Source organism: Neofelis nebulosa, chromosome 13 (genome assembly GCF_028018385.1).
Source record: "Neofelis nebulosa isolate mNeoNeb1 chromosome 13, mNeoNeb1.pri, whole genome shotgun sequence".
In the NCBI taxonomy this organism is placed as follows: Eukaryota; Metazoa; Chordata; class Mammalia; order Carnivora; family Felidae; genus Neofelis; species Neofelis nebulosa.
Genome location: NC_080794.1, coordinates 49,410,205 through 49,437,222, shown reverse-complemented (window position 1 = coordinate 49,437,222; position 27,018 = coordinate 49,410,205). Strand labels below are relative to the sequence as shown.

The 27,018-nt window shown below is 45.2% G+C and overlaps 1 protein-coding gene across 1 annotated transcript; it reads left to right on the top strand.

Moving 5' to 3' along the window:
• Positions 1 to 5: 5 nt before the first annotated feature.
• Positions 6 to 21,675, top strand: LOC131492942 (uncharacterized). The gene is made up of 3 exons (XM_058696902.1): positions 6 to 164; positions 19,594 to 19,647; positions 19,862 to 21,675. The coding sequence occupies exons 1-3, from the start codon at positions 135 to 137 to the stop codon at positions 20,468 to 20,470; spliced, it is 693 nt and encodes a 230-aa protein (XP_058552885.1). The 5' UTR covers positions 6 to 134; the 3' UTR covers positions 20,471 to 21,675.
• The last annotated feature ends 5,343 nt before the right edge of the window (positions 21,676 to 27,018 follow it).

Here is a 27,018-nt window from a genome sequence, read left to right as displayed (position 1 = left end):
CCGCGGGCTCGGCCGGTTAGCTCAGCGGCGGCGTCTGGAAGATCCCGCAGCCGCAGACCGCTGGCGCGTGTCCCTGGAAGTCAACCGCTCCGCCTCCGAGGAGCCGACCGTCGAGAGCGAGGAATGCGTAGTGGATGGAAGATCACTGGCAAGCTCGAAGAGAGGTAGGACGGCCATGGCTGCTTCTCCCCGGGCTTCGCTCAAAATTACACGCTGCCCCCCCCGGGGTGGACCCCACCCTCGTCTCCTCCTCTCTGTCCCCTGAGGGCAGGCTAACCGTGGGGGCCTCGATGCCCAGCCAGCTTGAGGCCCCAGAAGCTGGGAAGCCGGGAAGCCTGGAGCCAAGTGAAGGCCTTAGCCTTGCTGTACACCCTCCCCCTCAGTAGCCACCTCTGACCATCCCCACCTGCCAACCCGTAAGCTCTTTTCATACTTTACCTTCTGTTTTTGTCAAAATTCTAAGCAACTCCCCACCCCCCCACACACACACCCTCAAAAAAGAGCACATTGGTTCAACTTTTGGTTAACCATACAATAGCCCACGAAGCTATTAAAAAGGATAAGGTAGATCTGTACCTCTTGATGTAGTCAATATGTCCTCCAAGTATTGTCAAGTTAAAAAAAAAAAAGATTAAAAACTAGTATGTTCCCAATGAATCCTTCTATATAAAAATAGAAATCTCGGGGCGCCTGGGTGGCGCAGTCGGTTAAGCGTCCGACTTCAGCCAGGTCACGATCTCGCAGTCCATGAGTTCGAGCCCCGCGTCCGGCTCTGGGCTGATGGCTCGGAGCCTGGAGCCTGTTTCCGATTCTGTGTCTCCCTCTCTCTCTGCCCCTCCCCCGTTCATGCTCTGTCTCTCTCTGTCCCAAAAATAAATAAAAAACGTTGAAAAAAAATTTTTTTTAATAGAAATCTATAAATACATTGAAACCCTGGAAAATTATACAGCTCATTAAACTTTTATGATGGGCTAGCTTTGGGATGGATTTAAATTTTCCCATTCTTGGGGTGCCTGGGTCACTCAGTGGGGTAAGCATCTGACTCTTGGTTTGGGCTCAAGTTGACGTCACAGTTGGTGAGTTCGGGACTGCATGGGGCTCCGTACTTACAGTGTGGAACCTGCTTGGGATTCTCTCTCCCTCTCTCTGCCCCTCCCCTGCTCTCTCTCTCTCTCTCTCTCTCTCTCAAAATAAATAAATAAACTTAAAAAAAAAGTTGTCATCACACACACAGAATTTGTAACTGGTCGGTGACAGATGTTAACTGAAACTATATGCCAACTATGTCAATTATACCTCAATTTTAAAAAATGAAAAAGAAAAGGCAGAAACAGAATAGTGTAAATAGCATGCTACCTGTTTTTGTAAGAAAGAGAGAGAAATAAGAAAAAATATGTTTTTAAGCCACTTTATTGAGGTATAATTGACATACAAAAAGCTGTACAAATTTGATGTGTACAACTTCATGAATAATAGAAACTTATCTATATTCACTTTTTTATCGAGGTGTAATTGACATATTAGTTTCAGGTGTACAACATAACGACTCAATATTTGTACATATTGCAAAATGATCACCACAGTAAGTCTAGTTAGCATCCATCACCACACATAGTTATAAAACAGTTTTTTTATGATAGGAGCTTCTAAGATCTACTCTCTGAACAACTTCTGAATATGCAATACAGTTTAAAATATTTTTTTTAAAGAGAGAGAGAATGCATGAACAGAGGAGAGGGGCACAAGGAGAGAGGGAAGGATCTTTTTTTTTTTAATTTTTTTATATTTATTTATTTTGAGAGAGAGGTAGCACAAGGAGGGGGCAGAGAGAAGGAGAGACAGAATCCCAAGCAGGCTCCGCACACCATCAGTGCAGAGCCTGATGCAGGGTTTGAACTCACCAACTGCAAGATCATAGCTTGAGCAGAGATCAAGAGTCAGACACTTAACCGACTGAATCACCCAGGCACCCTGAGAGGGAAGAATCTTAAGCAGGCTTCACATTCAGCATGGAGTCCAACGCAGGGCTTCATCCCACAACCATGACATCATGACCTGAGCCGAAATCAAGAGTTGGACATCTAACCAACTGAGCCACCCAGGCACCCCTGCAAAACAGTATTATTAATTGTAGTCATCATGCTGTACATGACATCTCATATGTACTTCTATTTACATAAATAAGGACTGGAAGGATTCACAATACGTGAATAAAAGTGGTTCTCTATAGATGGCAGGTGGGGAGATAATGAGCTGGCTGGGGGTATAAGTGCAACCAAGACTTCTAAGCACAGACCTTTTAATATTGTTTTGACATTTGAAGCAAGTATTACCTTTATGAAAAAATGAATTATGAAAAACCCAGCAACAATGGCATCATCAAATCTAGTGAGGATGTGATAAACTTATTTTACTCACACACACAGTCATCTCCATTGAAGCAAGCATCATTCATTGCCAATGTCAGAGGTCATCCTCCAGTTGATTTTTAAAAATTCTTTTCTTTAAATCTTCTGGAACTCTGTGGTACACTGCAAGGAAATGTGATGCCGGGGCAGTGACTAGCCCAGTATCACAGAGGCTGCAAAAAAATCTAGGTGAAGATGGGTAAAATGGAGCTTTCTTTCTTTTAAGGATGCCAAGCATATGAACTTGCCTATGACTCTTGGTGGAAGGCAGAGATGATCATTTTCCACTACGGAAGCCATAATGGCCAAATACTCGCTTTTCCAGCTGCCTTTGCACATAGGGCATAGTCTCCTAGGACACAGGGTCAGAGCTAATCAGCTGCATCCTCCCCAGAACCTGAAATAAGAGCTAATGGTATGAAGAATCCTTTCTAGGTCATCACCAGTAGCAAAGCCACCATCTGTGTCCTGGGACAGTGACAGTATCCTAAAACCAATGTTAGTAGCGTCCAGGGTTAACAGTAGGTCCAATGGTGATAGCCTTCGTCCCATGCTGACAGACCAAACAGATTCGGCAGTGGCCTCACTTTACATCTCTGGTTTCATTTTACAGCATAAAATTTTGCTGCATCTCTGACTGCATAGCCTCCCTTGGACCTGCCTATTTTCCAGGCCAGTGTCTCCAAATCTCCCTAGTTTCATTCTATACGTTCCATTTTCCTTAAATCTGTCAGAATTGGTTTCTGTTGCTTGAAGAATCTGATTCTGGATTGCATTAGGGGTTCTCTAGCTGGAAACCAGAGGAAATAAGGGAACTGACAACCTAGCCAGGATCTCAAGCCTATACCTCTGATGGAAAAGAAATAGAGAAGAGGGTAAAACAGTCCCATAAATCTTAGAATTGTGTGTGTGTGTGTGTGTGTGTGTGTGTGTGTGTGTGTGTGTTACAGGGCAGCAGTGGGGGGGGGGGGTGGGTGGCTTTCCTGAGAAGATGCTGCTGGTGCTGGGTCCTGGGTTAGGCTGGATCTGAAGCTTGCTGGGAGCGTTGACCGGTACACACGTGATGGTATTAGCCAATTAGCGATTGGAGGTAAAAACTTGAGGGTAAGGTAGCATAGAGAAACTGTGAGAGTGAACATTCTGGCACATGGTTACAATTTGAAGTTGTATGATTTTTTTTTTAAATAATGATCATGAGGGGCGCCTGGGTGGCTCAGTCGGTTGGACGGCCGACTTCGGCTCAGGTCATGATCTCGCGGTCCGTGAGTTCGAGCCCGGCGCCGGGCTCTGTGCTGACAGCTCAGAGCCTGGAGCCTGTTTCAGATTCTGTGTCTCCCTCTCTCTGACCCTCCCCCATTCATGCTCTGTCTCTCTCTGTCTCAAAAATAAATAAACGTTAAAAAAAAATTAAAAAAAAAAGTAAATAAATAAATAAATAAATAAAATAAAATAAAATAATGATCATGAGTTCGTATGGTGCTTCTGAATTCAAAAGACAGATGGATGGGACAAAGGCCTTCGGGGGTGAAGGTATGTGTGATTGCTCCTCTGGGTCTATCCAAAGAAACTTCTTTTAGATGTGACTCATTTATTCATTTAACACATGTTCACTGAGCAGATAGAGAAGTGAATTAAAAACGTGCATCTAATTTCACTCCTCTGAAAACCCCAATAAAACTTCAATAAAGCGATTTATAACTGCTTTTTTTCTTTCATTTGGATCTATACATCTTTTTTTATTGTGGTAAAAGACACGGTACAAATGTGTTATCATTTTAACCATTTTTATGTATACACTTAAGTGACATTAAGTGCAGTCATAATGTTGTTCAGCCATCTCCATTTCCAGAACTTTTTCATCATTCCAAACAACCCACGGTGCACTAACCCCACATTCTTCCCTCCCTCCAAACCTGGTACCTCTGTTCTATTTTCTGTCTCTATAATTTTGCTTATTCTACAGCCCTCATATAAGTGGAGTCATATTTTGGTTTTTAAAATCTGGCTTATTTCACTTGGCATAATGTTTTCAAAGCTTCATCCATGTCATAGCATGTATCAGAATCTCTTCTTTAAGGCTGAATAATATTTCATTGTACAAATCCATCACTACTGGTTAACCTGTTCGTCTGTTGATGGACACTTGGGTTGGTTCCACTTTTTGGCTGTTGTGAAGAATGCTGCTGTGAGTGTTGGGGTACAGATATCTGTTCGAGTTCCTGCTTTCAGTTCTTTTGGGTACACGCCCAGAAGTGGGATTGCCGGATCATATGGTAATTCTATATTTAACTTTTGGAGGAACCACGTACTGTTTTCCACAGCAACTGCATCTTTTTTTGTATTCCTACCAGTAACATACAAGTGTTCCACATTCTCCACATCCCCGCCAGTACTTATCTTTCATTTTTTTAATAATAGCCATCCCAAAGGGTATGAAGTGGTATCTTGTTGTGGTATAATGACTTTTCTTTCTGTTTTAAAAAGTTTATTTGTTTTGAGACAGAAAGAACCAGTGGGGGAGGATGGAGATTGAGGGAGAGAGAGAATCCCATGCAGGCTTCACACTGTCAGCAGAGGGCCTGATGTGGGGCTCAAACTCATGAACCGTGAGATCATGACCTGAGCCCAAGTCAAGAGTCAGAAGCTTTGCTGACTGAGCTACCCAGGTGCCCTCATTGTGGCCTAATTACTTTTAATGCATAACCTCACTAAACAAGGGATGCATAGCCAAGCCTGTCCGATCTGAGTATTTTACTCCACATTCTGACCCTTCTGAGACCCAAGCACATTTGTTTTAACAAAGCAGAATATGGGGCTCCTGGGAGATTCAGTCAATTAAGCATCTGACTCTGGATTTCAGCTCAGGTCATGATCTCAGTTCATGACTTGAGGCCCACGTCGGGCTCTGCACTGACAATGCACAGACTGCTTGGGATTCTCTCTCTCTGCCCCTTCCCCGCTTGTGTGCACATGCACTCACCTCTCTCTCTTAGAAAATGTCTTTTAAATTAAAAAACATTTTTTTTTTTAAGAAAGGAGCTGAGGATGGAGAATGGGAGAGATATTGCTTACGGGTACATGCTTGCAATAGTAGGTAAGTGTTTCCTGGAGGTCTAAGACACAGTACAGTGATTACAGACAACGAAACTGTATCACATATTGTAAACATTAAACTTGCTAAGAGGTTAGATCCTAATTGTTCCCATCAGTAGAAGAAATGATAATTGTGTGGCATGACAGAGATACTAACACTACAGTGACAGTCATGTTGCAATATAAATGCATCAAATCAATATGTTTTACAGCTTAAACTTACACCACGTTATATGTCAATTATATCTCAATTAAAAAAATGAGAATTAGGCAAACCATAAGAGACTCTTAAGTACAGAGAACAAACTAAGGGTTGCTGGAGGGGAAGTGGGTGGGGCAATGAGCTAAATGGAATTTGGTGCAGAACCCAACATGGGGCTCGATCCCACGACCCTGGGATGATGACCTAAGCCTAAACCAAGGGTCAACAGACTGAGCCACCCAGGTAACTCAGCCCCTGTCTTTTTGAGTTTGTTTGTTTTAGATTCTACATATGAAAGATCTCATACAAGATTTGTCTTCCTCTGTCTGACTTATCTTACTTGGTATACTGTTGCCAAGTTTCATCCATATCATCACAAATGGCAGGATTTCCTTCTTTCTTCTGCCAGAAAAATATTCCGTCATATGATATACCATATCTTCTTTATCCATTCTCCCATTCAGCGATGTTTAGGTTTCCATAACTTGGTTGTTGTGCAATGAACATGGGAGTGGAGAGTCTCTTCTCCATCAGTTTTTATTTATTTATTCTTTGTTTATTTTTAAAAATTTTTTTTAACGTTTATTTTACTTTTGAGACAGAGACAGAGCATGAACGGGGGAGGGTCAGAGAGAGAGGAAGACACAGGATCGGAAGCAGGCTCCAGGCTCTGAGCCATCAGCCCAGAGCCCGACGCGGGGCTCGAACTCACGAACCGCGAGATCGTGACCTGAGCCGAAGTCGGACGCTCAACCGATTGAGCCACCCAGGCGCCCCTCTTTGTTTATTTTTAATGTTTGTTTATTTTTTTAGAGAGAGAGAGTGAGTGGGGGAGGGTCAGAGAGAGAGGGAGACACAGAATCTGAAGCAGGCTCCAGGCTCTGAGCTGTCAACACAGAGCCCAATGCAGGGCTCCAACTCACGAACCATGAGATCCTGACCTGAGCCAAACGGTCCTGAGTCAGACGCTTAACCAACTGAGCCACCCAGGAGCCCCCATCAGTTTTTATTTTTGTCAGGCAGCACATCTCACTATGATTATGAAATTTATTCTGAATCTTCTGCCAGTGCTTTTTGCCTGGTTGCATCTTTAGATGCGTTCCAAGGAAGTTTTGATTTAAACTGTGGTGTCCAAATTCTGGGAAGCCTGGATAATTCATGAAATTTGGATGGAAACTATTATTGAGGTTTGTAATGGCTTGATAGGGATATCCCGAATCCTACATTTTTCCATGCATTAAACCACCACTAGATGCTGCTAAAGGCTGTGATATGCCTCAAGCAGGCTATGTTTGCCTTTCCTCCTTATGGGGAAACAACCAACATTCATTTATTTAAATGCTTTGTGTTAGGACACACTCATATGGATTTTTAATTTGTTTTTTTAATTTGAGAGAGAGAGAGAGAGAGAGAGAGAGAGAGAGAGAGAGAGAGCGCTTGTGAGCTCAAGCAGGGAAGAAGCAGAGAGAGAATTCCAAGCAGGCTCAGTGCACAGAGCCTGATTAAGGGGCTTGAACTCACAAACCGTGAGATCACGACCTGAGCCTAAATCAAGAGTCGGACACTCAACTGGCTGAGCCACCCAGGCGCCCCAACACTAATGCATTTTAACGCAAGGTAGAGCCCAGTGGATGGGAAACGCCACCTTTTCTACATCTTTTGAACAGAGTATTGGAGCTTAGGGCTACAGAGTGTCTTCTCTGGGCCAGTTTTCATTCATTTTTCCATTTAATCTCTGTGACTGGCATCTGTTTGCCCCTCCAGATCAGCTTCCCACCCCTCTCCAACCATTGTGTGCCCCAGAGGCTGAGCTGTCAAGACAGAACTAACCAGCGCACTCCTCCTGGGACTTCCCCTTGGGTTTGGCCAGTTGGGTGCACCTGCAGGGGGCACTACACAGGAGAATGAGCACGTGACAAGTTTGTTCCCAGTTCCCACTGCAGAACTCCCACTGGCTAGCTTTGTCCTGCCACCCATGGTTCCACCGCCTGTAGGGTAGCCCTCCGCACAGCCTCTCTGTCTCCAGGTTTTGTCCTTCAGGCCCAGGGGAGGTGACAGACAGCCCTATTGTTCCTAGTCCCTAGTCCCCAGTCGTAGTACTGCACAATCCCCCAGTGGTTACTCTACACCTTATTCACACCTTTGTAAACAGTCTTTTTATTAAACTCTCCTCAGATTACTCAGTTGAGTGTGTCATCTGTTTTCTGCTAGGACTCTGGCTGATATAACCCCTAGAGATAGGGGGTAGCTTATCCAAGTTTGAGAGATAGTAGTAGCATAACTGGGATGGGAAACAGGTCTGTCTGAGTCCTTTGCCAGGTCAGACTTCACTGCCCAGGAAGGGGCCTACTTGAACAATGGGCAAATCGGGCACCCGGGATGAGGTCCAGTGCTGGGCACAGCAGATGGACTCTTCTGCTCTGTGCCCTACACCACTGCATGTCCAGGGCCCATCACCACTTCTGTGTCTCCTGAAGTTGGTGTGTGCCCTCCCCATCATTCAGCTGCCATTGTGTTTGCCCAGGAAGCCTTTGCTTGCAGAGCCCTGAGCAGTCTCCTTTAATGACTCTTGTGGTGGTTTTTAAAATATGTCCACAAATTCTTGAAGATTCTCTCCATCAGGAATGGAGTCTAATTCCCCTTCCCATGAATACAGGCTGCCCCTAGTAATTTGCTTTCAACCAGTAGAATAGATAAGTGATGTGCCATGAGTTTCAAGGCTGGGTCATAAAAGCAGATCAGCTTCTGTCTGCCTCTCTCCTCTTAGGACATTCATGAGACGAAATCCAGATGCCAGGCAACAGACAGGTGAGCCAGCTGAAACCCTCGCTGAGGTTCCAGCCATGAGAACGACTCAGGCCCCAGCCATGGTTTGATTACAACTACATGAGAGATGTCACTGGGAATTGCCTGCTGAGCCCCGTCAACAGGCACAGGGAGAGATAATAATAAAATTGTTGCCATCATTTTAAGTCACTAAGTTTTGAGATAATGTGCGACATAGCAGAGAAAACCAATAAAGTTCCTTCTGGATAGAAGGGGTAGAACCCTCAATACTGATTCTCTTTGGGCTGTCCAATATGTTCTGGGATATTACTTTAATTCTCTTTAAAAATTTTCCAAGTTTGGAGCACCTGGCTGGCTCAGTTGGTAAAGCATTCAACTCTTGATCTCAGGGTTATGAGTTTTTGAACTCATATAAAAAAACAAACAAACAAAAAACCCCAAAACTCCAAATTTGAAGTGCCTGGCTGGCTCAGTTGCTGGAGCACGATCTCAGGGTCATGATTCAAGCACCACGTTGGGTGTGGAGTCTACTTTATTATTATTATTATTTTTTTTTTTTTTTAATTTGAGAGAGAGAGAGCAAGCACAAGCAGGGCAGAGGGGCAGAGGTCAAGAGGGAGAGAATCTTAAGCAGGCTCCATGCTCAGCGCTGAGCCCTGTGTGGGGCTCAATTCCATGACTCTGATCCTGGGATCATGACCTGAGCAGAAATCAAGGGTCAGTGGCTCGGTCAACTGAGCCACCCAGATGCCCCTGTGAAGCCTACTTTAAAAATAAAATAAAATAAAAATGTCCAAATTTCATAAATAAATAACTCTGAAGTTTTATTTTTTCCCCATTATGGTCTTGTGCTGGATTTTGTTCCTGGATACTTGAAAAGTTGATAACTTCTTGGAATTAAATGTAACTGAATTTTTGTTCAGAACAGGTTCATGTTCTAGAATTTGCTTTTCTCACTTAGTAATATATTGTTGACAATTTTCCAAATGAGCAAATATAGATATCCTGCTTTTCAAACAATGGCTTCATAGTATTAGGCTCCAGTTTTTAGGAGCACCTGGGTGGCTCAATCAATTAAGTCCCACTTCGGCTCAGGTTATGATCTCACGGTTCGTGGATTGGAGCCCTGCATTGGGTTCTGTGCTGACAGCTCAGAGCCTGGAGCCTGCTTCAGATTCTGTGTTTCCCTCTTCCTCTGCCCCTCCCCTACTCACACTCTGTCTCTCTCTGTCTCTCAAAAATAAATAAACATAAATAAAAAAACTTTAAGATGGTTCCCAAAGCTCCTCCCCTCCTGTATTTAAGCTAGTGTGTGATCCAGATCTAGTGACTTGCTTCTAACAAATAGAATATGCAAAAGTGATGGGATGATTAAGTTACAAAAGACTGTGACTGTGACGTCCATCTTGCCCCATGACCTTCTATTTTTGCATGCTTTAATGAAGCAAGCTGTCATGTTAGAGAGGTCCAAATGGCAAGGAACTAATCAACAGTTCATAAGGAACTGAATCCTGTCTGCAACCAGGTAAGAGACCTTGAACATAGATCCTTCTTGAGTCAACTTTCAGATAATCCCACAGCCTTGACTGATACCTTGATTGCCACCTTGAGAGAGACACTGACATAGAAGATACAGATAAACTGTGCCCAGATGCTGACCCACAGACACTGTGAGATAATAAGTATGTGTTGTTTCGATACCTTAAATTGTAGAGTAATTTGTTATGCACCAATAGATAACTAACAGTAATTATTTAGGGATGGGAACTTGCAGGTTCTGTCATGTGGTGATGAAATCACTGACTTAACTATTGCATAGGGTTACCTGTAATGAAATATCCACTGAGGCAAGGCTCTGGGGCTCCTAGTGACTGACATCAGAAAACATCATAGAGGAAAGAAGGAATTCAAGGACTGCGGGTGATGCCATTGGTTTGGACTCTGCTGGACAATTGAAGGAAGGTGATTGAGAAGCACAAGGTCATAACATTTTATACCTCTTCTACTTCTGTTTATTTTTTCTCTTCTCTTCTCTTCTCTTCTCTTCTCTTCTCTTCTCTTCTCTTCTCATCTCATCTCATCTCATCTCTTCCCTTACATTCCTGGAAAATTCAATCCTAAAGGCATGAGGTAGGACAGAGGAAGACATTTGTACCTGGAGTGGAAGGAGTGTTGGTGGCACAGAGTGGGGTACTGGTGACTGAATGGATAAGGAGAGCATTTGTGGAGGAGGGTGGCCTGGCATAGGTGTCCGAGACTGAGAATGGTGAGAAGGACAGCACTGCAGATGGGTAGCTCAGTGAGGATGTCACAACCTGAGCAGGGTAATGAAGCATACCCTCTCGTGCTGCATTGGAAATTACCCTCAAACCTAGTAGGTTAGAACAATCATCATTTACTATCTCACAGGTTCTGTGAGTTGAGAATTCAGACTTGAATTCTCTGGCTTGTCTCTGTTCTGCAATGTCTAGGGCCTAGCCTGGCAGAATTGACAGCTGAGGGCTAAGATAATCTGAAGTCCTGGCTGAGGCTTGAGGATCTGCTTCTACGGTGGCTCACTTTATGCCTGAAAGTCAACGCTAACAAGTTGATTTCTTTCTATGTGGCCTATCCACACATGACTCCCTCCGCAGGACTGTTGAGTAGCTTTACAAAATGGCAACCGGCTTCCCTGAGAGCCAGTGATCCCAGAGAGTGAGCCAGGAAGAAGAGATCTTTTAAAAAATGAACTAGCTTAGACAGTCGTATGGCATCAGTTAAGCATTTGACTCTTTAAAAAAATTTTTTTTAATGTATATTTATTTTTGAGAGTGGGGGAAGGGCAAAGAGAGAGGGAGACAAAGAATCTGAAGCAGGCTCCAGGCTCTGAGCTATCAGCACAGAGCCTGACACAGGGAACTTCGAGATAATGACTTGAACCAAAGTCGGACGCTCAACCAGTTGAACCACCCAGGTGCCCGAGCATCTGACTCTTGATTTGGCTCAGGTCATGATCTCATGTCTCCTGGGTTCGAGCCCCACATTGGGCTCCATGCTGACAGTGGTGTGGAGCCTGCTTGGGATTCTCTCCCTCTCTATCTGCCCCTCCCCACATGTGCTCTCTTTCTCCCTCCTTCTCTCTCTCTATCAATAAATAAATAAACATTCAAAAAAAAAAAAAGTGAGTTGCTAAATCCAACCCATAGTCAAGGAGGGGGTAAATAGGTTACATGTTCTGAAGGGAGAATATCAAAGAATTTGCAGATCTATTTTAAATTTACAAAAGATACGGAGGGACAGCTCGGTTGTGGTGTCCCAGACCCTGAGCAGAGTGAGGAGGGCATATACGTACAAGGGAAGAGTGGCATGGGTTTTCAGAGCCTGAGCAGGATGAAGAAGGCATCCATGTGGGAAAGACAGACTGGCGTGGGGGAGTTGGAGTCCAAGTGTATTTGAGGAAGGCATCTGTGCTCATGTGGGGGTGGGAGTAGTGCTGGAAGATGGTTTGCATACAGGGGATTGATCACATAAGTAAATATATTAAGGATAATTGGAGCCAGGCTTCTCACTGTCAGAAGAGTGAGTTATAAATATGGAAAGAAAAAAATAACATAATCCTGTGACGTTGGATTGGGAACTGTAGGTATGAGTGTAAACTCACAGCTCTCAAGATGAAAAGATGGGGGTGCCTGGGTGACTCAGTTGGTTAACTGACCGGCTCTTGATTTAGGTTCAGGTCATTATCTCACGGTTCGTGGGTGTCTGCTTCCCCACTGTAAAGCAGTGTTTTCCCTTTGAAATTAATAAGTATTTGGTGGATATTTTGAAATTCTGTAAGTACCCCGTTCCTCATCAATTTACTCATTTATCAATGCATATCATATAGACTTGTGCCTTCCTATTTTATTTCAATGGGATATATTTTCTTTATGTGATTTTTTATTTTGACTGGCTCAAATTGTCCCAGATTTGATCAGTGGAGCCCCTTCATACTGGCTCATAGGTCTGTTTGACATGTTCCCAACATTCTTGAGAAAGTCTTTGCTTTCTGGTTTACAAAGATGTTTTGGGAAGTGCCTGAGAGGCTGTTGGTTAAGTGTCCGACTTTGGCTCAGGTCATGATCTCACAGTTCGTGGGTTTAAGCCCCGCATCAGGCTCTGTTCAGAGCCTGGAGCCCACTACAGATTCCGTGTCTCCCTCTCTTTGCCTTTCCCCCACTTTCTCTCTCTTTCTCTCAAAAATAAATAAACATTAAAAATTTAAAAAAATGTTTGGGCTCATCTTGTATGTTTCCTGCTCTAAGCCTGGAATCTGCCATTTCTCTATAGAACACTGGATCCTTTTAGGGGAAATGGTATTTCTGGGTGCTATGCGTGCTCATTGCTATTAGGACTCTGCTCTTCCAGGCTCCTTGGATAGCAGTAGGAAACACACACACACACACACACACACACACACACACACACCCTGTCTCTCTGTATGTCTATCTATCTACCCATCTTTCCATCATTTTTTTTCTTCCAAAGTTTATTTCGAAAGAGAGCGAGAGAGTGGGGGAGGGGCAGAGAGGGAATCTCAAGCAGGCTCTGTGGGTCAGCACAGAGTCCAATGTGGGGCTCGAACTCACGAACTGTAAGATTGGAGCCAAAATCAAGAGTCATGCGCTTAACTGAGTGAGCCATCCAAGCGCTCCCACATTTAATTTTCTTTTTTTTTTTTTTTTTTTTTTTTTTTTTTTTTTTATTTATTTTTGGGACAGAGAGAGACAGAGCATGAATGGGGGAGGGGCAGAGAGAGAGGGAGACACAGAATCGGAAACAGGCTCCAGGCTCCGAGCCATCAGCCCAGAGACTGACGCGGGGCTCGAACTCACAGACCGCGAGATCGTGACCTGGCTGAAGTCGGACGCTTAACCGACTGCGCCACCCAGGCGCCCCTCACATTTAATTTTCTATGAGAGAAGTAAGCCCTAGTATCTGAAGGCATTCCGAATATAATATGCATTAACTCTCTCCTTAGCATAATGCTGCTAATCGTATAACATCTGTGGGAGAACTGGAATAGTCACTCAAATCATTTTCTCCTCTTCTGTCATCCAGCTGAGGAACCCTGGTTGAGAGAGCCTGAATTCTAGTATTATAGGATGATCATGTCAGCAACTTATTCTCAAATGGTTCTGGAAAAGAAACAAACAAAAAAGGAAGTCTGAGATTGTGTCAAGGTTAAAAAGAAAGAGAAAGAAGGAAAATGCTGTAAATTCTTAATCTAAGGAACAGCCCAGGGACTTTCTATGATTGTGCTAAAATAATCGCTAACCTCTTGTAGTCACAGGATGAGGGAGCCAAAAAGCAGACCCAATGTTTGAACAGTAATTTGATAAAATTACAGTATCAGTTGAATTCATAGGCTTACCATTTCTTGGGTGCAAGTTAAGGCAGTAATGAGAGAACAGGATTCTTACAAGTTCAGTGAGGTTTACAGTACTCCTAACCACACTCAGCCTGGTATGTCTGAGGAGTCACCTCATGCCTGAAGACCCCTTAGAGACCCTGGAGCCAGTCACCTGCAAAAGGAGGCCAATCTCACTGGTACTGGCTCCAGGCCTACCCCTGGAACTGTGGCTGTCAACCTTGGTTGCACATTGGAACCACCTGGGGAATCTTAAAACCTACTGGATCTCTGGATTGCAGGCCCAGATTTTTTTTTAATTTTAATTTTAATTTAAAAAAAAATTTTTTTTTAACGTTAATTTATTTTTGAGACAGAGAGAGACAGAGCATGACTGGGGGAGGGTCAGAGAGAGGGAGACACAGAATCCGAAACAGGCTCCAGGCTCTGAGCTGTCAGCACAGAGCCCGACGCGGGGCTCGAACTCACGGACCATGAGATCATGACCTGAGCCGAAGTCGGCCACTTAACCGACTGAGCCACCCAGGCACCCCTAATTTTAATTTTTTTAAATAACGTATTTATTTTTTAATTTACATCCAAGTTAGTTAGCACATAGTGCAACAATGATTTCAGGAGTAGATTCCTTAATGCCCCTTGCCCATTTAGCCCATCCCCCTCCTTCAACGCATCCAGCAACCCTCTGTTTGTTCTCCATATTTAAGAGTCTTTTCTGTTTTGTGCCCTTCCCTGTTTTTATATTATTTTTGCTTCCCTTCCCTTATGTTCATCTGTTTTGTATCTTAAATTTCTCATATGAATGAAGTCATATATTTGTCTTTCTCTGACTGGCTAATTTCGCTTAGTATGATATCCTCTAGTTCCATCCACGTAGTTGCAAATGGCAAGATTTCAATCTTTTTCATGGCCGAGTAATACTCCATCATATATATATATATATATATATATATATATATATATATATACACACCACATCTTCTTTATCCATTCATCCATCGATGGACATTTGGCCATGCCCAGAATTTTTTATTTAATTGGTCTGTGGTGCAATTTAATTTGGGTCTTAGCAGCTCCCAAAGAGGTTCTAACTTGCAGCCAAGACTGAGAACTACACACCAAACTAGAGATAAAACCCAGCGTGTCCAAAGGTCAGATTACAGCTGAAACCCAGAAGCAGCATTGCACAGAAAAATAATTGCAAGATTTATCCTACTCATACCAGCAATATACATTATTTGGAATTCTTCTGCATGGAAGATTTGTCTCTTCTTTTCCATGTATTTATTTTTTCAATTGTTTATATCAGCATGACTCATGGATATTTATTTTATATTTTGGGTTATATATAATCCAGTGCTATTCATATCACTCAGGTTCCTCCAGTTTTAGCCATCAGGAGCTCTTTCAGTTGGCGTCTGTGTCCCTCAGACACCTCCAGCATTGGTGGGGTTTTGTTCATTTTTCAGTACTTCCTTTCTGGCACTAGGGGATACTCCAGGCTTACTGTCACCAGCTAGACCCCAAGACCTGACCTGCACTGTCCACCTGCTTGTCCTCACTGACCTTTGTCCCACATTTTCCCTTAAACTCTTCTTTCTGGCTTTCCTCTTAACTCAGGCAAATGGAAAGCAAACTGCCTTCTGAGTCACAGCGACTGCCCTGAGAAGACCTCCAGCCAGCCCAAACCACCCAGACCAATTTGAACTTAACCCTTGGCTCATACCTGTGCAGATGGACCATAGAGTGACCTGCAGAATGACTGACAATTACCTTTATCTCATTATAATGCTAAAATCTCTGCCCAAAGAGGAACATTTACATAACATACAAGGTGTATAGGCAAGTTTCCTTAAGGTGCATGTGCCTATGTCCCTATGCCTGCCTCTACCCTATGACGAGGCTTCCCTGTCTAAATATTCATCCTAACCCTAAGTAAAAGGAACTTACCCACGCTTGCTCAAGGAGTCTCAGCTTTGGAAGCCATTCCCTGTGATCTTAATTGCTGCAAATAAAAGTTTTCTGGGGCACCAGCGTGCCTCAGTCAGTTGAGTGTCCAACTTCAGCTCAAGTCATGATCTTGCGGTTTGGGAGTTACAGCTACGTGTTGGGCCCTCTGGTGTCAGAGCGGAGCCTACGTCGGATCTTCTGTTCCCCTCTTTCTCTGCCCCCCTCCTCAAAAATAAACATTTAAAAAAAGTTTTATTTGGGGCGCCTGGGTGGCTCAGTCGGTTGGGCGGCCGACTTCGGCTCAGGTCACGATCTCGCGGTCTGTGAGTTCGAGCCCCGCGTCGGGCTCTGGGCTGATGGCTCGGAGCCTGGAGCCTGCTTCCGATTCTGTGTCTCCCTCTCTCTCTGCCCCTCCCCCGTTCATGCTCTGTCTCTCTCTGTCTCAAAAATAAATAAACGTTAAAAAAAAATTTTTTTAAAAATAAAAAAAGTTTTCTTTGTGCAACAACTCAACCTGGTGCAATTTCAGACTCACCCAGGAATGAACTCACATTGGTTCAGTTACACAGTCTTACACATTTCTTGCCCCAGTCCTGGAATCAGCCATTTCTCCAGGAGTCTCTGGTTCCTTTTATTGCAGAATGGTATTTGAAACCAAGGTCTGAGAGGTAGGTATAATTTTTATATCCTGCTACACCAAAAACAAACGAACAAACAAACAAACAAACAAACAAACAGAGAAAACCAAATTAAAAAACACATGTTAGAGTCCCCAGGGCCAACCACCCCAGATCGGCCAGTGCCTAGCTTTGGAATCCTGTCCCTTTCCTTGATGTCTTTTGAGAGTCAGGGTGGGAGGCTATCCTGACCATCACCTGTTTGGTGGCCTTCTGTTAGGTGGGTACCAGTCTGGCTCTTGTGAGTCCTGATAAAACTAACAAATGATGGGAATGCAAGCTGGTGCAGCCACTCTGGAAAACAGTATGGAAGTTCCTCAGAAAACTAAAAATAGAACTACCCTACAACCCAGCAATTGCACTACTGGGCATTTATCCAAGGGATACAGGTGTGCTGTTTCAAAGGGACACATGCACCCCCATGTTTATAGCAGCACTATCAACAACAGCCAAAGTATGGAAAGAGCCCAAACGTCCATCAATGGATGAATGCATACACACACACACACACACACAATGGAGTATTACTCGGCAATCAAAAAGAATGAAATCTTGCCATTTGCAACTATGTGTATGGAACTGGAGGGTATTATGCGAAGTGAAATTAGTCAGAGAAAGACAAATATATGACTTCATTCATATGAGGACTTTAAGAGACAAAACAGATGAACGTAAGGGAAGGGAAACAAAAATCATATAAAAACAGGGAGGGGAAAAAAACAGAAGAGACTCATAAATATGGAGAACAAACTGAGGGTTACTGGAGGGGTTGTGGGAGGGGCGATGGGCTGAATGGATAAGGGGCATTAAGGAATCTACTCCTGAAATCATTGTTGCACTATATGCTAACTAATTTGGATGTAAATTTTAAAAAATTAAAATTAAAATTAAAAAAAATCTTTTAAAGAAAAAAAAGTGTGCTAGGGGCTAGGAATACCAAATTGAAGAACTCAGAAAGATCAATATCAACCAGAATAAAAAGAAACACACATAGAACATAAGAAAAAAAAAACAAAAAAACTAACAGATGATAGTGGAGTAAGTGCCCCAAGAGAGGAAAGTAAAGGTTCATAGAGGAAGGAGAAACTAATTCAGTGGGGAGAGAAGCTCAAGAACTGCTGCTTGAGAGCAGACAGTATGGCTGACATCTTCTAGACCGCAGGCTCTTTATACCTCTATCACTCCACCTATTGCCTGGCCCGCAGTAGTCCTCCATCAACACCTATTGGTGGTTTTACTCCACTGAGCTCAGAGCAGCCCACAGAATATTAGCAGAGACCTCAATTTGGGACATCCCAAATAGTTCTCCAGCCCTGCTGCTTGTTGTAGGCAAAAGAATCCTGCAGAGTTTCTGGTGCTTAAGAATTTATTCTGGGTGGCTCAGGTCACGATGTCATGGCTTATGAGTTTGAGCTCCACATCAGGCTCTGTGCTGACAGTGCAGTGACTGCTTGGTATTCTGTCTCCCTCTCTCTCTGCCCCCCTCCCCACCTTTGTGTGTGTGTGTGTGTGTGTGTGTGTGTGTGTGTGTGCGCGCGCGCATGCACGTGAGCAAACGCTTCTCTCTCTCTCTCTCTCTCAAAATAAATAAAAATAAACTTAAAACAATGGGGGGAGGTACCTGGGTGGTTCAGGTGGTTGAGCGTCTGACTTTTGATTTTGGCTCAGGTCATGATCTCATGGTTCTTGAGTTCGAGCCCCCCATCAGGCTCTGAGATGACAGTGCAGAGCCTGCTTGGGATTCTCTCTCTCCCTCTCTCTCTGCCCCTCCCACCCTCTCTCTCCCTCCCTCGAATGAATAAACTTTAAAAAAAAAAAAAGGATTTATTCTGTGTGCTTTCTGGAGATTTCTGAACCATCCTTGGTGGCACCAAAGCAGCATTAGGGAGATTATCCTGGAGGTGAAGTCATCAAATGGGTCCTAGACCCTTCAGATGTGTATCAGTGGTCCATATGCTTGGAGTATAATTACCAACATACATCTTGCCGGATAGAGATAAAGGAAGCTTCCAAAGGAATTTTTATATGTTTAAAGTAGACTCATAGGATTCTGGGGGGTCAGGCTAAGCTTGCCCTTTGCCCTTAGCAAAGTGTCAACATGGAGGCAGCTGATTTCTTGGAGGAAGGTCACTCTGCTTATTTCAAGGACTTGTCAATGGGCTGTAAGTAGTAAGGAAATGTATTTTCCTTTTGCCTTTGTTCCCCATATCACAGATTACTAAAAAAAAATAAACTTAAAAAAAAAAAAAAGAACTTATTCTGTGTGTCTTCTGGCAAGTTCTGAACCATCCTTGGCACTTGGGAGATTATCTTGAAGGTCAAGTCATCAAATGGGTCCAAAAGTCACCAGTGCAACCTGATAAACTCTGAGAGTGGGCTGGACTAAAGGGGTGGAGAGGGGACACAGAAGAGGGAAGTCAAGGCCCTGTCCCAAGTGGTGTCAGTCATGGGGACTTAGACAAACCCAATGAAGACAAAGGCTAGGAGGCAGTAGGCTGCAGGTAGAAGGTTCAACCAGTCCTGTAGCAGTTGAGGGGTGATGACCCCTGGCTGCAGGGGAGAGTGTGGGGGAAAGAACTTCAAGTGGGGGCATTCCTGTAGGCAGCTGACTGCTATACAAAAACATGGAAGCTGCATGGCCCAGACACCTGCTGGAGAATAACAGGTAAGCCAGTTTGGCAGGAGCAAGGAGGATTAATAAGTGGAGCCTGGGAAGGTTCTGGAACAGGATTCTTAAACCTGGACCTGGACAAATTTCATGGCCTGGAGCCTGAAGCCAGGTGCGAAATTGGGAGATCACGTGTATTTTTCAGGGCACCGAGTTAACAGAGCACATCCTTTCCTCAAAGTTTGAGACTACTGTGGAGTCTCTGCAATGTCAGGAGACCCACTGCAGTTTCTGGGCAGAGCGAAATAAAACTCAAAAGCCGGCTGGGATAGGACCTTGCAATTTATCAACAGAGCTTGAAGTCGGTGGCCACTAACTCAGAGCTACCTCCTAAAACCCTTGGCGGGGGGGTAAGGGGGGACTGGTATAAATTGCCCTCATTTTACCAAAACTGGCACCTCATTCCCTTTCCATAATCCCAGGGGTCCTCTGGGGAGTATCTCCGTGATTCTGGAGGAGAGGATGCACAGCCTGAGGTGAGTACAGGAGACCCCGCATGCAAACATTCATTCTCTGGAGGAGACCCCGGACCCTGTCGCGAGGGAAGCCAAGGCTTGGGGAGGCCAAGGGCGCACAGCTAATTATAAATGTAACCACAATTTCCAGGAGCTCGCTGTTAGGGGTCGCTAAGGGTTTTGAGGGCGGAGAAGACTCCGGGTCCCGAGGCATCCGGTTTGTTGTGTACATCAGCTTCAGCGGGACGGAGGAAGCAACGCAGAAGTGACCGTTGGAGACCTGAGTGCGGCAAAGATGTTCAGGAATCATGTACCTGGATGTAAAGGCCCGGATGGCGCGAAGTGTGGCTGGATGGGCATGGCAGCTCGTGACGCGCCGCCCGGCGGCCTTGGGCGCCCAGGGCCAGCTCCCGACTGCGGGTTCGCACCCACGCTTCCTTCCTGGAGCGTCATAGGCCGCACCGCGATGGGACTCAGTGGGCAGGAGGAGCGGAGGTGCCGGGTGACAGGAGCAGTTCTAGCTAAGCCAGAAACCTCGGGTGAAGAGATCAAAGCCCAGGTGGAGGTGGACGGGCCAATCCCGCCGCCGCTAGCTAGTCCCCCAACCGCTCCCAAGCACCGCGCGGGACAGCAAAGCCGGTGCGCTTGGGCGAAAGCGTCCCCGACGCGGTCTCCGGCCCCGTGCAGCTCCTGGATGGGCCTTTGCTCATCACACCACATCCGCTCCCCGGGCCGCGGCCGGACAGCCCCGCTTAGCCCCCCAGGCCATCGATCAGTCTTGGAAGTGCCCGCGAGGTCATCCGCACAACAAAGGCGGCCCCAAGCGGCGCCTTCTGTCTTGTAAATATAGGGTCCCGCCCCCAGGCAAAGTGGAGCCCCTGGTACCAGCAGCCGAGGCACCAGCCCCCACTCCGCACCCCTCCCCCACAACTCCGGAGCGCTTTCATTTGAAATGTTAATGTTTTGAAGCTTCCTTCTAGGCCCGGATCTGCGTCTTTGAAAACCGGCTGAAACCTCTGGGATTAATAAACAAACCGGCATTCGGCCTGGGTGGGAACAGGGTAAACATTTGTAGGTCTAAAAGAGAGAGGCAGGAGTGCGTAGACAAACGCGGTAAATTATTACACAGCCCTGGCCACTCGCTTTAAAAAGACTGCTTTGTGCACCGATACCAGGATTTGGAGTTTTCCCAATCAAGAGACCCTTATTTGCACGCTCCAGGCCGAGGACCCCGGCGGCGCTGCCTTCCGCCCCCTCCTGGCACTGAGGAATCCAGGTCACAGGTGGAGCACCGGCTGGGCCGCGCTCGGGCGGAGCCAAGCCCAGGCCCCGCCCAGGTCCTCCTAGGCTGGAACCCGGCCCGCAGCTCCTTAGCCAGGCGGCCGCTAGGGCTCAGGTATCCTCGGGTAGCCCTGACCACCGCGAGGCTGGGTTTCTCTGGCCGGGCGGCCTTAGCGTAACTCGCTCGGCTACTGCGCCTGCGGAGGACACAAAAGGGTGTCACAGCGGGTGCTTTTCAAAAGCCTTGGCGTGAGTTTCCCTGTACACATTCGATAGTTGGTCAGGGTTATTGCCAAAATCTTATCAAGTCGGGTTCCTTGCCCAGCCCAGCTGCTAACGATGATAATGGTGCCCGCGGTCACTTTGGGAGGAGGGCTGACATTCTGCCATGCACTGTTCGAAGCTCTGCGCGTGGAGTAACCTGTGATGAGATGACACAAGCCATCAACTTGCTTCTTTCTAGAATGGGAACATCACGTACTCTCCACTCATCCTCGCAGGGAGAGAGCAAATTGGGGCATGTGCCCCCGCTGGATATGGGGTCCCAATTGTGCACGTATGACCCCACGTGCCCGGGAATCATGTGTGCTGGGGAGGGGCTGTGGAGGTGACCAGGGCACCACTGTGGTTCTGGAACGCAGCCAGGTCCCCACAATTCCCGAACTTCAGAATTCTTTAATCCACTAAATCCTCCCAGGCACAGCCTGGCCTTCCAAAAGCTTTTGCCTGGAGCTGGGCAAACCCAATAAAGGAATGATCATTTTTCAATCATGGGAGTCAGTAACACTCATATAATGAAGCAAGTCACACAAAGGAAAGAATTCTTTCCCATTCTCCTGGGAGAGGCCCCTCAGCCCAGGCAATCTTCAGAGCTGCCCAACTGCCCAGACTATGGGCTTGGGGGGGCGGGGGAGTATACAGAGGGGTGAGGGTTCACTGAGGAGATCTCCTACCCACCCAAACACTGGAGTTGTCACTTGAAGAAATGCCAGCCCAGGTTATTCATAAGCATTTCTTACAGATCCCAATTCCTGCGTTTTCTCTGCCCCAAGTGTCAGTTGCGGATTCCCTGGATCAGCTGAGTGACAGAGAGAAGGGAGGACAAACAGCTTATGGTAGAGGACCCCCCACCTTCATCCTAGTAATAACATCTGGATGTTGTCAGAGGACCTGATGGACGGGGTGGAAAGAGATTGTATATCACCTGGTTAAGACAAAGTGCTTTGGCCTCCTATTGGTAAATAAGCCTGGCCTTGTAGACACTCATCTGACCCTCTACCCTCAGTGGTCACAGATACTTTATCTCCCAGGTTTGTTAAACCTTCCCGCAGGCACAAGACCATTCTGACTCCAACCTGGTCTCTTCCTCTAAACACCCCTGAGGTCTTAACCAGGGGTCTTAACCTTACTCCTCCAGGGGGCATGGACCTCTGGCTGGAAAGGACAGCAAAAGAATAGGGTTCCTCTACCTGGTGTGATGTTAACAACCTAGGGTAGCATATGCTTTATGTCCATAACCTTTGGAGAAAAACAGACACCTGTCAAGTAGCTGAGTGATCTTGGGTAAGTCATTTATCCTTGCTCGGTATTCCTTAAGTTTCCCACTGGCAAAGTGGTCAGAAATTAGAACATTCCTGAAAAGGAGGAGAGGTAGGGAAATCTGCATTGTAAACAGCACCTGGAAGCCTGCTCACTTCCTGCACACTTCACGCGTGTTCTCACGCATTCTCCTGAGGCCCCACTATATGGTGGTAGAGAGGGAAATGCCACTGCCACACTGTCATCTGCTCTGGAAGTGAAATACCTGAAACTCAATCACCCTGGTGTCCTGGCTTGGGTGAGCAGCAGTCAGAGACAGATTGGCTTTCAGAGCAGGTGACAGCCCAGTGGCTTGTCTCCTATCACGGGAGGCGGGCGGTCAGCTAACACCACCTCACTGCTGGGATGGATCTTGCTCCCAGCACAGTATCCCACTGACTCCTTCCTGGGAGATGAGCCCCAGCAGATCTTCACTGACATTAAATAGCCTTGTTCTGCTTCCACTGTTTCCATCTCAAGGATATTAATCCCTAGCCTGCCTGTGGCTATCAGACTTCTTCTTCAACATTTCCATATCCATTTTCCAAACTTACTTAGAAAGAGGCACAAAGCTCCAATATGACCAAACCTTCACATGCACATTTTTCTGTGTCTACTTTTCATTTAGAATTTATAGAAACAAGGAATAGAGTATGTTCAATTTATATGGGTGGGTGTATGACTCATTGGGTTCCACAAGTAGAGAGGAAGAAGGACTTTCCAGATCATGGGGGCTGCAAGGGCCAGGCAGTGGGTGAACTTATTCTAGTAGACAACGGGGAGTCACCAAACTTGTTCTAAAAGAGGGAAGTGGTTAAATTTATGTTTTATTTGGTAGCTGTGCAAGGGTGAAATTTTTTTTTTTTTTTTTTTTTTTTAGTTTATTTATTTGAGAGAGATCAAAAGCATGGGAGGGGCAGAGAGAGAGGGGGAGAGAGAGAGAGAATCCCAAGCAGGCAGAGCCCGATGTGGGGCCAGAACTCACAAACCGTGACATCACGACCTGTGCTGAAATCAAGTCTTGTACAGTTAACCAACTGAGCCTCCCAGGTGCCCTGGGTGAATTTGAAAGCTTTAAAAAAAATTTTTACAGTAGTTTTAGGTTCACAGAAAAATTGAGGGTATATTAGAGCTCCCACATACTTCCATCCCTGCCCTCATAGTTTATTTTTATTATCTTGAATTAGTGTGGTATATTTGCTACAATCAATGAACCAATATGATGCATTAACTAGAGTCCATAGTTTACATGAGGTTCAGTCTTTGTCTTGTACACTTCCATGGGTTTTGACAAATGCATAATAGCATGTACCCACCATTCCAGTATCATACAAAATCGTTTCATCGCTCTAGAAACTCCCCCACACGTCACCTATTCATTATTCCCAGCTTCCTCCTTGTAAACCCTTGGCAACCACCAACTGCTACAGTGTTGTCTTTTCCCGAACATCATATGCTACATGGACTTTTCAGACTGGTTCCTGTCTGTTATTAATATGTATTTAAGGTTTTTATGTCTTTTTGTGGCTTAATTTCTCATTTCTTTCAGTAAGCCTTTAACAAATATTTTTCTTCCATAAACATTTACTGAACTTCTGTATCAGTACTGTCCAATAGAAATATAATACAGGTCACAAATTTGTTTTTTCTAGTAGTCGCTTTAACAAAGGTAAAAAGAGGAGCACCTGGGTGGTTCAGTTGGTTAAGTGCCCAACTTTGGCTTGGGTCATGATCTCGTCGCTCATGGGTTTGAGGCCAGTGTAGGGCTCTCTGCTATGGGTGCGGAGCCTGCTTTGGATCCTCTGTCCCCCTCTCTCTTTGTCCCTCCCCCCTCTCAAAAATAAATAAACATTTTTAACAAAAGGTAAAAAGAAACAGATGAGAGTAATTTTTAGTAAGACATTCTACTTTATATATTTAAAATATTATCATTTCGGGGCGCCTGGGTGGCACAGTCGGTTAAGCGTCCGACTTCAGCCAGGTCACGATCTCGCGGTCCGTGAGTTCAAGCCCCGCGTCAGGCTCTGGGCTGATGGCTCGGAGCCTGGAGCCTGTTTCCGATTCTGTGTCTCCCTCTCTCTGCCCCTCCCCCATTCATGCTCTGTCTCTCTCTGTCCCAAAAGTAAATAAAAAACGTTGAAAAAAAAATTAAAAAAAAAATAAAATAAAATATTATCATTTCAACATTTAATCACTGTAGAAATTATTCGGATACTTTATATCCTTTTGTCTTTGGCCCTAAGCTTTTGGAATCCAGTGTATTTTAGATTTTCAGCACATCTTAACTTGGACTAGTCACATTTCCAGCGTCCAGTGGACACACGCAGCAGGACAGAGCAGTTACCATGCGGGGTGCAGAGGATAGAGCAGGGAACAAAACGGACAAGGTCTCTGTCCTCACATAGGTGACAGTCTAGTATGGGAGACAGAGAAAAACGAAGTAAACAAATCATTTTGGAGAGTGAGGTGTTACTGAGAAAATAATACAGTGGTATTATAGACTGGGAGGCTGATTTAGTTTGGGTAGTCAGGAAAGCCTTTCTGAGGCTGAGAACCAAATGAGGAGGCATTAACCATCAATTCTCTGTTGCCACGATAATGCTGTGTAACAAACCACTCCAAAATGCATACGCTTAACATAGAACTATTTGTTATTGTTCATGAGCCTAAAGTCAGCTGGGCAGTTCACCTGGCCCCAGGTGGGCTCACACACACATCTGTGGGCAGCTGCAGGTCAGGTAGGTGGCCATGCTAATCCTGGCTTGGCTTGCGTGTTTGGGGTCTGCTGGCTGTTGACTGGTATGGATGACCTCAGCTTTTTTCCATGTGGCATCTCAGCCTTCAGCAGGCTAGCCCAGGCCTGTTTTTATGGCAGAGGCGGAGGTCCACGAAAGAATGTGGGCGCGTTCAAGTTTCCTTAAGACTCAAGCTCAGAACTCTATCACTTCTGCCATGTTCTTTGGGCCAACCCCAGTTACAAGGCCAGCCCAGATTCTGGGAGGAGCTGCAGTCACATTACAAAAGGTGTGCATACAGGGAAGGATGGAAAATTCAGGCGATTTTTGTGATTAATCTCCCAAAGCACTTAAAAAGCTTTCAATTCCACCAGGATGTTATAAAAAAAATTCTAAGTTTGTGTGTGCCCAATAAAATATCCTCAAAGTATAAAAACAAAAATAGAACCCCAGGGAGAAATTGACACAATTACTCTTATACTGGGAGGTTTCAGTGTACCTTTTGCTCTTATTGATAGGTCAAGTACACACAAAAAACTAGTGGAGATACAGAAAAGTTGAACACAATTTATGAGCTATTCAGTCAACATTTATAGCCTACTTTCTGTGTGTGAGGTCCTATTCTAAGTGTGCTAGGTGCATGGCAGTGAACAAGTCAGCAATCCCTGTCCTCATAGAGTTTATACTCTAGTGGAAGGAAACAAATAATAAACAAGTTAATAAGTAAAGCAAACATGAAGTCTGCCACGAAGAAAAATGACAGGGAAAGGAGAGATAGAGTGCTGGGCTGGCAGGGTGAGGGATTTAAATAGCACCTCAGGGTAGGCACTACTGAGGCCTAAAAGAGGTGAGGGAGTGAGTCATGTGCTTATCTCCAGGACTAGTGGAGGGAACAACAGCAGAGAGGCCTGAAGCAGGAGCAGGTTTGGCAGGTTCTAGTAGACAGGGGCAGGATTGGTAAAATGGAGAGGGATAAGGAGTAGTCAGGGGCCAGATCACCCATGGCTTTACAGGCCACAAGATGGGTTTTGGATTTTAGTCTTGGCGATGGGAAGCCCCAGGAGGGTTTTTGTTGGGGAGGAGGAATATCATAGAACATTAGGGGTGAGGACACTGGGGAGTAGATGGCTGTTTGGAAACAAGGGTCAGGTAGCCAGACAGACCTTTAGAGGTTGCTGGGTACCAATCCTTGTCAGGCAATATGTCCCCAGGGAATTTTCCTTGCTTTGCTTTTCAACTACCAAGACAGCAGTTTATTCCCCAAAGGATGTCACCATCTCAGGAGAACATATTCCAATTATACTGGAAAACAAGACAATTGTGATTATAGTAGTATTCATCTTCTCAATTCTCAGGATGAAAACCTATCCAAAGCAAGAACAGGTTAGTCCAGAAAGCACTCCTCTCTCCCATGGGAAAACCCAGTCAACTACTACTGACAGTTTCAAGTCACTTTCCTTTCAAGACATAATCTAACATGAAAGGAAGCAAATGGGGGGCAGGCAATTAAATATTTATTGAGCACCTACTATTGCTACACACTCTTTCATGAGGTAGGGATGTACAAGAGGAGACAAAGATCCCTTCCCTCATAGGGAAGATACGTATGTAACAAACACAAAAAAACATGAGATATGTTAGATGAGATAAATGCCCTGAAGAAAAATAAAGTAGAAATAGCATTTGGGAGTGGGGTGTTACAATTTAAAATAGGTTGGGGCACCTGGGTGGCTCAGTTGGTCAAGTGTCTGACTCTTGATTTTGGCTTAGGTCGTGATCTCATGGTTTGCGAGTCTGA